General features: G+C 46.7%; 1 protein-coding gene across 1 annotated transcript in view; it reads left to right on the top strand.

The window, feature by feature from the left end:
* QSOX1 (quiescin sulfhydryl oxidase 1) overlaps nucleotides 1-13,306 on the top strand; it is a 40,910-nt gene that overhangs the window by 9,783 nt on the left and 17,821 nt on the right. The window contains exons 3-5 of the mRNA XM_077157161.1: nucleotides 8,091-8,136; nucleotides 8,722-8,824; nucleotides 11,229-11,319. Coding sequence (XP_077013276.1) covers nucleotides 8,091-8,136; nucleotides 8,722-8,824; nucleotides 11,229-11,319 — 240 coding nt within the window. The remainder of the gene's footprint in view (nucleotides 1-8,090; nucleotides 8,137-8,721; nucleotides 8,825-11,228; nucleotides 11,320-13,306) is intronic.

Raw genomic sequence — 13,306 nt, forward strand, 5'->3', positions numbered from 1 at the left:
TAACAGCCTCGTCCTCATCAGACAAGTGCCTTACTACAAGAAGCCACAAGTAGCTCACCTGTCAGGGTACCTCACCCCACGGTCAAAATGTTGATGCTTCAGGTGGGAGGGATCCCTGGCATGGAGTTGTCACACCCAAGGCATGAGGGCTCTGTCACCCCAGCCCTGACAGAAAGTGGCTTGAGTGCCCTGATGGTTGGTTGCCTTGCCTGCCAGCTTGCCAACCATGGGACATCAACAGATTAATTAATATTTGAACAGTCTCCAGCCCTCTCAGAAAGGAGGCCTGGAAAACCTAGGGCAGCTAGGCTGCTACAGTTACAGTTTTAGGGCCCCCTCCATGGCTCAGCCTCGGCTGTAGTCTAGTTCATATTCTCCCAAATCATAAAAGCCAAAAGCTTGGTTTGCATTACCTCTCTCTATCTCCAGTTATACATAAATAAGCCACTTCTCACCAGAATGGTATCTAGGAATCAAAGTATCCTGCGTAGCCATTAAGAACAATCAGGAAATGCCTAGCACTGCACCCAGAACAGGATATCTCTGAGTTAAGAGGCCTCAAGTTCCAAGCAGAACCATGAGCCATATCTCAGCGTGATTACCCCAAGAGAATTCATCTGGAAAGCCAGGCCCCCAGGCGCCTCCAAGAATGTCCAGCTCTAACGCCATGTGACCTTGCTTTTTGTTGAACTCCTCCTGGAGTCAAGGTTGCCACAGCCCCTAAAGTGGCCCTCCTAGGTCCTGTTACCACGTGGGGTCGGGCATTAGGCCCTAGGTTCCCTGGGACCACACTGGTCTGGGGAGTAGCATGATGTGCTAGCAGCTGCTGCCAGGCTGTTTAAAAGTGGCAGCAGAGAGGTTCGTCCCTTTGCAGTATAAGACCTCCCTAGCAATGCCGTTTCTCCACCCTTAGATCCCGAGATGCATAACTGAAAATATTCTGTGACTCTGGTAGGGAGAGGTTGGTGGATGGGGCACTCTGTTCCATTTTCTTGATACCATGCTGAGCAGCCCTGAGTGGGAAGTTGTGGGAAAACCAGTATGGCAACAGGAGCCTTTGTTCACAGGCTGGCATTTTTTTTTCCAGTGAGTCCTCAAACCAGGGCTCCAGCCACTGTCCGGCCCCTAGGGAAGGAGTTGGCATTGGTGTCATAGGCAGGTCAGGTTATCCAATGGGGGCTCTGTGGGGCCTGGCGCATGCTGCTTTCTGTTTCTGCCTGGGGGAGACTGGGGCCCCATAGGTGTGAAGGAGGCATCCTGAGTAGTTGGGAGATCCAGAGGCTCCTCAGCACCTACCCAGGTCATGTAGCGCACGCAGCACAAATGCCTCAAGTGCTTAATCATTCCCTGACCGCCCATATGGCAGTGGGAAGGGAGCTGGGAGGGCCCGTAACTGGTCTTGACCTTCCCCGCCCTGCAGACTGGCAGTACCCGGCTGGACCAGTCCAGTAGTCAGCTTCCCAGTCCTTAAGATCTCCAGAGACAAATACTGTGCCCGCCCTCAGCAAGCCTTCCCTGCCTCTCCTCAGGAATTTGCAGTTCAGTTTGTGCCAGGGAGAAGCACCTGGTACCCTGTCCTTAGGACTCCAGGCATGGGCACATGGTTCAGACTAGCTATTGGCAGGTCTGTGTGCTGGGGCCCTAATGCAGTGGCTTTCAAACACTTTTACTGTGACCTACAGTAAAAAAACACGTTCTATTTTGAGATCTGGAATTTGGTTTCTATCTATTATCACTGGAAAAGTTTTATAAAACAAAAACCTTTTCTTACAAAGTGCAGCACATGCCGATATTTTTTGTTCTGTTCTATTTGTGCTTTTAAAGTGCTGACTATGATTCACTAAATTGATTTTACAGCTTACTCATAGGTCGCTTCTAGTATTTGGAAAACACTGCTCAAACAGACTGTATATCTCCAGAGATTCTGGTCCATTGAAGGACTAGTGTGCCTGTGAGCACTGTGGCCAGACCTAGGGGTCCACCTGGCCACCAGCAGGCCAGGGAGAGAGCCCTGTTGCATTGATGGCTACACCCTGGGGACTGGAGCAGTCCTTACTCTGTCTGCCCATAAAGGCTGTGAGAACTCTAAGGTGAGGGCACATGCTGATTAGGGGGAAGAGAGAGTGGTACTGGTATGTTGGAAACAGGCCCACACAAGAAGAGTCTGGCCGGCCTAAGTGACGTCTGTCACTGTCCCTTTCCTCCGCCTCCTGCCACATGTCACCATGAGCAAACCAAGCTTCCACCAGCCCAGCCTGTTCAGCAAACACCTGGCCCTGCAGGACTGGCCAGCTCTTTCAGCTCTGTATCAGACTGGAGCTGGAGCCCAGCTGGAAGAAAAGAAAGGTGCAGGGGAGGGAGGGGCTACTTTGTAGCAGGTGTGGCTGGAGTTTGGGGACCTAGAAGCTGGAACTTCTGGGAGAAGGGCTTGACCATTGTCTCCCCAAGCTTCTCCATGGGTCACAGGACTGCTCCTCAGAGAGTAATGTAGTGGGACCTTTTGTGGCCAAAGGCCTGGCTAGAATCAGGAATCCATGAAGCACCAGTAGCAGAGGGTAGAGAAGACAGAAGTCTTCCTTTGACAAGATTCTGAAGACACAACTGATGTGGGTTCAAATCCTCTGCTTACTGTATGTGATTCAAGAAGTTGCTTAACCATGCCTTCAGCCATAGGCCTCAGTTTCCTTGTTTGTAACAATGGGATAATAATATCTACCTCATAGGATTGTTGCCAGGGTGAAGTGAGTCTCATATGTGAAAGTGCTGAGTTAACTTTGTGTTATTACTGTAGGTTCAGTAAGTGTTAGTTTTCTTCCTTCCCAGTGCCCCTTCTCCTCTTGGCTTACCTCATGAGGCTGTGATAGCTGCGTTTTAGGCAGACCATCCTTCTGCAGCTATTGAGTGATTGTCTTCTGGGTGGACAGGATTGTGTTCACTGCTGTAGAAGAGGCCAGAGACACAAGATGTGACTTCGGGGCACAGGAACACCACAGAGCTCACCAGCTGGCTGAGAGAAAGTGAGGGATCTGGACGTGAATGCCAGGGAAGTTTGCCTGGGCTCACTAAGCACTTTGCAAATCTCACTCATCAGGGAGGAATTCACATAGAAAGGGGGACTTCTACTGGTGTTCAAGGGGTTTGGCTAGCAGAGAGGAGGACTGAGCATTGCAGATATCTTATCTTTGGAGAAGGTAAGACCAAAGGCCCTGTGTAGGCAGAACTGTGTGGCATGCTGAGGAGACTGATTTAGTCGGAGCAGAGACTCATGTTCAGAGGTGAGCAGGGCTGGGAAAGGATGGAGCTCAGTAATGGCAGGTCCTGGATTCTAAGGCTGGGAGTCTGGACACAATGTGTCCACACTTATGTGGCCCTTGCTAGAGGCTGAGATCTCAAGCATCAGGGCAGGACTTCAGAAAGATGTGTCCTGCCTCTCTCTGGAAGAAGAGATGGGCCCCCTTCCCAGCAGCTGTCTGCTGTCTTCCAGCTGTCTTCTCCTCTGTTGGTCCACCAAGCATAGGAAGTGGTTGGGTTGTGGCTTCTCATGAGAGAATGGACTTGCAGGTGGGCTCAACATAAAGTATTTGAAGACTAGATCATTTTCCTTAAAACTTGTTTTAGAAGTTTGCATTTGATCCCATCAGTGGCCACCACTTTCCAGAAAGAACAGAATTCCTTCTGTTCAGTGTTATTTGACTCTCAAGAAGTCAGCTACTCGCTGGATTGGTAAAGACCTGCCTAATGTCACTTAGTTTCCTGCTTTTGGGGAAATGTTGGAAGTCTTGCAAGGGCTCCACGGTTAGAGAAGACAGAAGTTGCCTGTGTGAAGCAATGAAAAGAAAGGGACAAGGTGCTGTTTCTAAAGAAAAGAAAGCTCACTCCTAAAATCTTAATTGCCTTCTTCCAAGGAGATGTGGTGGTTTCCCTTGGTTAAGGCAGATGCCTCCAATAGCTGACTTAATAAGGATGCCCCTTAATAAGAGGACAAAAATGTGCCCTAGGTAGTTTTTAACATGATTTCTATGTGAGCTTTCAGGACAATCAGAGGGCAAGGGTCTGTGTTCAACTGGACAGATGTCTACTGAACTGGACATGGTGCCAGGTTCTCATGGCTTGCAGAGATGTATAAGGGAGCTGGTAGGTGGGGAGAAGGTTCATGTTGAAACCCATTGTAGCTGGAGTGTAGAGAAAGGGGTGTAGAGAGGTAAGTTTGGGTTCAGATCCCTGGAAGTCTTTGATTACAGCGAGTTTGGACATTATTCATAGGCAATAGAGAGTCATGGAAGATATTTAAGGATGTATGACATGATCAGGCTAGAATTGTGCCTTATAGAGTACTGACCATTGTGTCAGTAAGGAAGATGGTTGGAGAATGAAAAGATTGAGCATGTTAAAATTTCTGAGTGCATGAAAGGAGAGCAGATGTCAGGGCTGTTGCAGTAGTCCAGGAAATAGGTGATAAGGCCCTGACTAGACAACGCAACAGGTGGAAAAGGAGCAGGCTATTAAAGAGGTATCACAAAGGTCAGATTCACAGAACTTGTTGACTGACTAGATGATGGTATGTGTGGGAGAAGGAGATTCTGGTCTGGATGATCCCGTATCACCAGGTGAGAGAGGAGATGTGGGGAAGCAGGTTGGGGGAGGGGTGACTCAGTCTTGGAGTAGTGGGCGTGGGTGTGGGTGGGTGTGCCCTGCTACCTGTGTGGAGAGCACTCGGAAGAAAACCAAGTCTGAGACTGGTGAGGACCAAAGACAGGATTCAGGTTGACAAGGAAATAGATGAAATTGACAAGGAAGTAAAGAAACAGTTTGTCCATTCATTCATTATTCACTCAGTTATTCAGAAGCCCAGATTGAGCTCCTTCATGACGGTGCCTTCAAGGACTTTTTAAACAGAAGAGTGTCATGATCTAATGTGCGACTCTAGGAGAGATAGAGGCAGGGGAGAAAAAGGGAGCAATCCAGGCAGGTGATGGCAAGGGCCACAGGCACAGGAGGAGGTCAAGGAGGCTAGGAGAAGGGTGAGAGGAAGACTGAAGGGGGCCCAGGACGGCTGGTCATTGTCAAGCAGGCCAGGGGAGGGTGGTAACATGAGGGCAAAGAAGGAGAGTGTCTAGAAAATGTGGCACAAAATTGGCAAATTCTAGCCATGGAAGAAAAGAGGGGATTCTTTTTTTTTGTTTATTTATTTAATAAAACTAATCAACACACAACAGAAACCTTCTTAACGTTATGAACATTCCATACTTTGTGTGTAATCAGTGGCTCACAATATCATCACATAGTTGTATATTTATCGCTATAATCATTTCTCAGAACATTTACATCACTCTGGAAAAAGAAATAAAAAGAAAAAACTTATACATACCATACCCTTCACCCCTCCCTCTCATTGAACACTAGTATTTCCCTCTACCCAATTTATTTTAACATTTGTTCCCCCCTATTATTTATTTTTAATCTGTATTTTTTACTCATCTGTCCATACTGTAGAAAAAAGGAGCATTGGAACAAGGTTTTCACAATCACACAGTCACATTGTGAAAGCTATATCATTATACAGTCATCTTCAAGAAACATGGTTACTGCAACACAGCTCTGCAATTTCAGGTGCTTCAAAAGAGGGTACTCTAACATCAGGAATTGCAGGGTGACCAAGAAAGATTTGAGAAGAGGTCATTGGATTGGCCAAGGAGAAGGTCTGCACTGAGCTTCCCTAGAGCAGTCTTTTCTGAGTAGTGGGAGCATGAGCTAGAGTTGGTCATACGAATGAAGGGAGAGGAAGTCTGAGGAGTGACAAAATAGACACCACTCTTTGGAAAAATTTGGCAGTGTAGGGAAAGAGGAAATGCTAGAGAAGGAAGTGGGGGGACTCTCTTTATTCCCATCCTCTTTTCTGTTGTTTCTTCTTCTTTTATATTAGGGAGACTTGAATCTGTCTGTAGGCTTAGAGAAGGAGCCGTAGAAAAGAGGAAAGATGAGAGATTAACTAATAGGAAAAAGGCCCTAAAGAGCTGAGGTATAGGAGCCAGAGCTCAGGGGGTGAGACTGTTCTGGAAGATAGAAATGAAGCTTCTGGGAAGCTCATATAGGAAGGCCGAGTGACCAACACAGAGGTAACTGGAGGTAGAGAAGCGAAGCCTTCCCTTTAGCCCTTCCCCTCTTGGGAAGGTCTCTTGGAGTTCCTGCATTCTTCTGGGTCCCTCTTGCTAACTGAGGCTCCTGGTCTGACTTTAAGCTACCCATGGCTGGGGTCTTGAGAAGGTTCAACTGAGGTCAGGGGAAGCTGCCTTTTGATGGCACTAATGACAGCCTCCTCTAATATGGACAGCTGATCAGATCTGAGTGACCCGCTGGGTGATTTTCTTTTCAGTAACATTTCTTCAGAAGGAGATTAATATCTCTAGCTACCAGAAAACCATACAGTCTGAGACTCCACCATGTCAGTAGTGTTTTTGTGCCCGTGGAGCCAAGATGAGGCCTGTCTTGGTGGCATGTGAAGTCGGTGCGCACACCGTCATGGTGAATGACTGCCTCTGTAAGGACCACCTCAGATAGTTACAGCTTCGATTTTCTTTCTGAGAAACACTGTCAGCTCATAAATGGTTTATCAACTTGCTCTCATGTCACCATCCAGGAAATTTGTCATCATTTTTACAAGCATTACGATAACAAATAATTAATTCAAGACTTGTTCAATAACTGTAAAGGACACTATTATAGATATGTGTTGCATGTATAAATGAGTACTTTTCACCCAGAATAAAAGCCTACTTAAAAAACTGATGTTTTAAAAAAGAGAGAATAAAGCAATGAACCAGTATTAAAGGTCCAGGTGAGGTCAGAGCAAGGAGGAAAAGTTGAAGGTGGGGAAAAATGGGTAGCTTCTTCAGCCTGTTCTCGTCTCAGGATGTCTTCTGACTTGTTTCTATCTACAAATGGCTGTGAACAAACAGAGTCTCAGCTGATTAATGTTTCCTAATATTTAAAAGGAAGGAGCAAGAGAAGGTAAGGGGCGGTGGTGATGCACTTAATGTTTACTGACCCCTTTTGCCTGCACCAAGTGCTATGCTAAGCACTTTGGATGTATTGCCATTGGATCTTCACAAAAGTTCTTCATTTTAAGGATGAGGAAACTACGGTTTGGAGAGGTTAATGAATTGCCCAAGATCACAAAGCAAGAGTGTTAGCAGAGCCAGGCCCTGAACTGAGGTCTGCAGGCACCAGGACCTGTATTCATAACCACCAGTTTGGGACAAGGCCAGTGGCCATGCTGTTGGAGGCAGAAACCTGAGTCCTAGCTTCTCTCTCAGGACAACTCCACTCTCTCCCTTCCTGGGCTCAGGAAGGTTTGGCAGCTATCCTGTTTGGGTGGAAGCCCAGACTATAAGAGGTTGTCCTCTGTTATTTCTGTCCTCTCCAAGCAGGTATGACACTAGTCCTGGGGTGTCTTGTAAATGGGAAAAGGGGACAAAGTGATGAATTAAATTTGCTTTCTTGTATCACGATTTGTTTCTACAGGGGCTCAGGCCCACCCTTCAATAGGACCTACACTGGGGTCCCTTTTGTTGAGTGTGTGCTATGCTAGGCTTCAGCCTGGGAGTTCTGTGGGTGGAGACACAGGCCTTTTTTCCAAGATAAGGAGCAAGAACAGATGACCAAAGAGGGCTGCTGACATTTTCTTAGAGATGCATGATGTGACTTCATTTTATTTTTCAGGTGGGTCTGCAAGAAGAAACAGCAGTGGTTTTTCATCCTTCATTCATACACTAAATATTTTCAGTAATTAAGTGCTGGGTACTTGTGTTTTATAGAAATAGCCCACCTCTGATAAAATATGCGTATGAGCTGCTGCCTATGGCTTCCCATGGTGCTTCCAAGATGTGGGGATAGGGATTGGATATGAGGATATTGGGGAAGGAAAGAGGTGTCCAGCTCCAAGAATAAAAAAAAACCCTGCCCCCGTTTCACAGATAAACAGACTAGAAGTTCAAAAAAGTTATTTGTTTGAAACGCAGATCTGTCTGACACCAGTCTTGTGTTCTTAACCACCATGTGATACTGACCTTCACCCATGTGTTTGCTTCTAGTTCTTTAAGGCATTTACCAAGAATGGCTCAGGAGCTACGCTCTCAGGTGGGTGTCCTGGCTCTGGGTGCGCTATTGGCATTGTCGGTGTCTTCCTCTCCTTCCCTGTATGCTTTACCTGGGTTTCTGTTGGGGTTAAGAGAGGCCTGACAGTCAGCACGTTTTACAAGGGTAGAGCTTTCCAAATAAAAGCCTAATTTGTGTTTTCCTGAAAGAAAAATGTCCTTTCCAGTCAGCCTGAAAAATGCCCTAGGGAAAGCTAGGCAGAAGATGTTCCTCAATTTTGGCCTATCCGGGGTCCTGGGATGAGAGTGGCTCTGTGTTTTAGAATAAGCTTTCATGTCAAAATGTGGTTGGCAACTGGAGGAGCAGGCCAGATAGCCCGTGGGGGGCAGGCCTCATGGTCCCAATTCTGAGGGGCTCTCTCCTGCCTTCTGAGAAATGGGTCTCCTTGCATTGCTTAGGGCCACAGGAGGAGTCCCCCACCCCTAATACAGATAAGGACTAATATACGCTCTGTTTCTATCAGAACTAGCTCAAGCCCCACGTCCTTAGTTTCTGTGAGTGAAGCTGACAGCTGGCTAGAGCACTGTAATTAACCCCTCCACCCCTGCCATGTCCTTTCACCTACAGTGGCTGGTGCTGATGTGCAGGTGCTGCGGGAGAGGCTCATCGATGCCCTGGAGTCTCACCATGACACATGGCCCCCAGCCTGTCCCCCGCTGGAGCCTGCCAGGTATTTTGAACTAGAGCGGGCTTGGTTAAATCCTCCTGCTGCGTTTGCCATCGGAGCAGACACCCCTGACTTCCAGAGCGCGGAGCCACTCTGGAGCAACTGCAAGTCCTAACTGAGTAGCTCTGTTTTCTTGGGGCTAATCGACAGGTTCAGAGGCCCATCCCATTGTGTGGACAGGGAACGATGAAGGGAGGTTCTCCAGGTCTTATCTGTTGCTCCTTCTCCTCACAAGGAGTCCTCAGGAGTGTTTGGTGATACACATGATCTAACCCAGGGAGGACCACTGAGAGAGTGAGCATGGATAGGAAAAGGGGGACCAAGTACCAGTTGGAGGAAACTCAGAAGATTGAAGCCCTGACTCCATAATGTGAATGTGTTTCTGAGCTGTGACTGTAACTGGGCGTGGGGGTGGGAGTGGCACTCCGCTGGCTGGGCTGCAGGGCGTCGGGTGTGCAGTGGCTCATGCCCTGTGTCTGCCTGCTAGGCTGGCTTCCAGGATCGCCTCTTGAGGGCAGTGAGATACATGGGGTGTCTGCCCTGGCCCTTCCAAAGAGATGGTGGCAGGAAAATTGAAAAGTTAAGTGCCCCGCTTCTGAATGAGACCTCAAGATAGAATAATGATCACATCAGGGGACCCTTGCAAAGACGGACCAAATCCAAGTACCAGAATTCTGGAGGGAGCCCAGTCTTAGAACACAGTGACGGTCCCAGATGCTGAGAAAGCGTCATGAGAGAGGTATTGATGCTTGAAGGCTCTTTAAGTTTGAATGCTGGTGGTTCTTCAGTTGTGTTTCTGGGCATCAGAATCAGTTAGGATTGAATTTAACTCACAGAGACTCCTTTATCATTTTTCCCAATTTTCTGTCCTCCCTAAGGATCTCACAGGAGACCCTAAAGGTGCACGGTTGTTCAGTGATAGAATGCTTGCCTTCCATGTGGGAGACCTGGGTTCTATTCCTGAACCATGCACCCAAACAAAACAAAACAAAAAAACTAGTATATGGTCTTGATATGCTTTGTGATGGGGAGTCTCAGCCAGAGTCCGTCTCTTCAGGAAACACTCTTGCTAACCTGAAACCTGGTTCTTGCTTTTTCCATTTCTCAATACAAGGTCTCTCTGTCTCTATCTGTCTCTTACATACACATAAATACATCCCTTGTGCATTTTCAGCCCTGAGAGATCTCAGAAGCCACAAATCAGGCAAACCTGCCAAACTCAAAGTAATCCATCTAAAGAGCTTTAGGAAGGAAGCAGAGATGTGTGATAAAAGCAAGCTGCCTCTTCCAGAAGTCTCTGGATAGAAATGGATAGGGGTAGAGCAGGCCACCATGTAGAACTTGCTTTGCCAGCCTAGGAAAGGTTTGGGGAAGTAGTCTGAGAGACATCCCGATGCCAACCCAGAGTCTCTCGGTAGCCACAACACCTCTTTTTACCCCACCCAGTGGGATGCACCTGGCTCCCACCTCTCTAGCGTCTCCATCTCCAGCATTGGCCTGGGGTTGCCCCTTCTATTCCACGTGGTCACTGCCACATCAGAGAATCCAGTAGAGGGAAGTAGGTCTCCAGGGCAGGGGAACCTAACCTCTGGGGATGAAAAGAAGCTGAAGCTCCTTTTTCCCTTTATGCCTTCTCACCTGCTGGCGTCTTAGGTATGTGGGATGACATTCTGCTCTTATTTGGAATAAAGAACAAATCATTTTTGTATTATACGATTATCTTCTGCTGTGAAATTTTGATTTTTAAGAACAGTTTCTAGCTTAGGCCTCTGATTGGGAGTATGATAAAACTTTCCTTCTTCTTTTCCATTTCCACCTTTGCTCTCAGCCTCAGTTCCTCATCTTAAAATGAGGAGATTGGATGAGGTAGCTTCTAAAATCTTCTTTACCCAGGGTTTCAGGATTCTTTAATTTCCTTTTTATGCCTCCCCCAAAGGAGGAGAAAGCAAGTCTCCTAGTTGGTAGTGACGTGCCACGGATTAAGTCTTGTATCTGGTGGGTTTTAATCACCAGTCTCTTAGGAGGATCGATAAAAACATATTCAGTAAGCCTGGGCTTTACCCAGAGCAGAGTCAGCTAGTCTTAAAGCATGCCTTCCCAGTCCTCCTCCCCACACTGCCTCATACTCACTTCTGGGACTTTTAAAAGAAACAAGATGAGAAAAAAATAAAACCACCCAAGATAGATCCAGTGAAGCACCAGGATTAGGTAATAAGGGGAATATCCTTTGAGGCTGAAGGTTTGGTCTACTACCTCTAGAGGGCTGGCAGTGGGAGACTTCCATGAAGCCTCTTGTGGAAACAGTGGAGGTTTGCACGGTTGTGCTTACAGTACCATGTCATCCACTTGTGTCATGGCTTATTCCCACTGTGACCGCCAGAGTGACTGCCAGAGTTGTCTCTTCTAGGCTGGAGGAGATTGAGGGATTCTTTGCAAGAAACAATGAAGAATACCTGGCCCTGATTTTCGAAAAGGAAGGCTCCTACCTGGGTAGAGAGGTGAGTCACCTTCAGTTCCCTGCAACCTTTGGATAGCTGTTGGGAAAGAACCTTGGTTGAGGAGCAAGGCTTTTTCTGCCAGTTGTAGGGTCTTCGTCCATGCGAATTTCTTAGCCTGGCACTGCTGTGACCTCTGCTGGGAGAAACAGGAAGTGTAGGTGCTGGACCACTCTGTCTTAAAACCTTCATGTCTGTCTTTGTCACCCTCAGTGCAACCTAATAGATCATACCCGCTGTTTACTGAGCCTTGGACCAGATTGCTGACATACATAGTTGCTAATCCATACAATTAACATCAGTGATCAAATAACACGTCCAAAAATCACACAATTAGTAAATTGGTAGAGCAGGGCGTTGAGCCAGGTCTCTCTGGCTCCAAGGCCTATGTTGTGTTCACACTGCTGCATCCCCTTGGAATTGGAGTGAAAAATTAGAGGGTGGGAAGACCTTGGAGGTCATCTAGTCCCTTATGAGGAAATAGGGTCCATTACCAGGTAAAGTAGTTAACAGAATCAGGCAGATTTGAATTTCCACTCCATCGCTTACATCTGTCTTTGGGAAAGTCACCCAGCTTTTCTAAGACTCATTTCCTTGTCTATAAAATAGTAATAATTACATTTTCTTCATAGTATTGTTAGACAAGTCAAATGAGGCTATTTAGGTGAAGGGCCTGGATTATTAACCGGCTCATGGTAAATGCTTTGTAAAGATCCATCCCCTTTGCTTATGCAGAGAGCTCTGCATTGCACCACTGGCTCACAGACTCCACAGACCACTTGTGAGATTTTCTCAGAGGCCAAGGTGAAACAGACCAGTGCCTGGGAGATGTTCCAAGGCAGTGCGAGGAGAGAGAAGAGTTAGGGTGGGGATGAGATTGAACACCCTGGGCTCTGAAGCGTTTTCTGCTGAGACTCATCAAGCATAGTTGAGAGCTCTTTGCTGAAACCAGAAGTCTACTCCTGGTCTCTTAGCCCTGAGAGGGGAAGCAGTCGGAGGTAGGGAAGAGGCAGAGAGCTTTGCCAAAGGAGTGCCTGACCTTTCTGGGGTCCCCGACCAGGCCTGGAGCCCTGCTTGGCACATCAGAGGTAATCAATAAATGCTGCTTGGAATCAGCTCCTCTACCCTGCTCCTGAGGAACCGGAGTCAGCAACCCCTGTTGATGGAGCCAGGAGCCCTGTTAGAGATGCTTAGGAATGGCGTCATTCCATTCCATGTGACAGCAGGAGGGCACAGTGGCTTTAGAGCACAGGCTCTGAAGTCATACTAACTGGGATTTATAGCCTAGTTCAGACTCTCTGTGTGACCTGCACAGTAATTCCCATCCTAAGCCTCGGTTTCTTTATCTACAAAATGGAAATTTCATTTTTAAAAGAAATGTTTAATATATCTTTTACAAACACTTAAATAGCTACTATGTGCTAGTCACTGGTAAAACATTTTTATAAAATTAATCCATCAGTCCTCATAACAGCCCTTTGATATTGGTCCTGTTATTATTTATTATTCTCATTTTGCAAGTAAGGAAATTGAATCGGGGAGGTTTAGTCCAGCTGGAGCCAGGATTCAGATCCAGGCAGCCTGGGTGCAGAGCATGGCATCATGGGCTGCCTCTCCGAGTCGCCGAGTAAGAGTTCCCATCTCAGTGTTATTTTGAAGATTAAGTGAGGTAATCTATATACAGCATATAATACATACTCAATAAATGTTAGCTAAATTGGTTTTTCCTTTCCTTTCTTATTTCTTTCTAAATATCAAATCATCCTATCTGACTAAGGATATTTTCTCGAATTTGGAATCTAGATAGTCTTTTTTTTTTTCTAGATAGTCTTATCAATATAAGAATTACGAATGAAACCACATTTTATTATGCCTTCTACAAATTGTTTTTATTGGAAAGAGTAAAATTATATTAAATTGGGGCTGTCCTAGAAAAGACAAAGTGTGGGCTTCCCAGTTCCAAAGCTCCTCCTTTTGGCAGTGTTTGGCT

Source organism: Tamandua tetradactyla, chromosome 4, assembly GCF_023851605.1.
Source record: "Tamandua tetradactyla isolate mTamTet1 chromosome 4, mTamTet1.pri, whole genome shotgun sequence".
Classification (NCBI taxonomy): domain Eukaryota; kingdom Metazoa; phylum Chordata; class Mammalia; order Pilosa; family Myrmecophagidae; genus Tamandua; species Tamandua tetradactyla.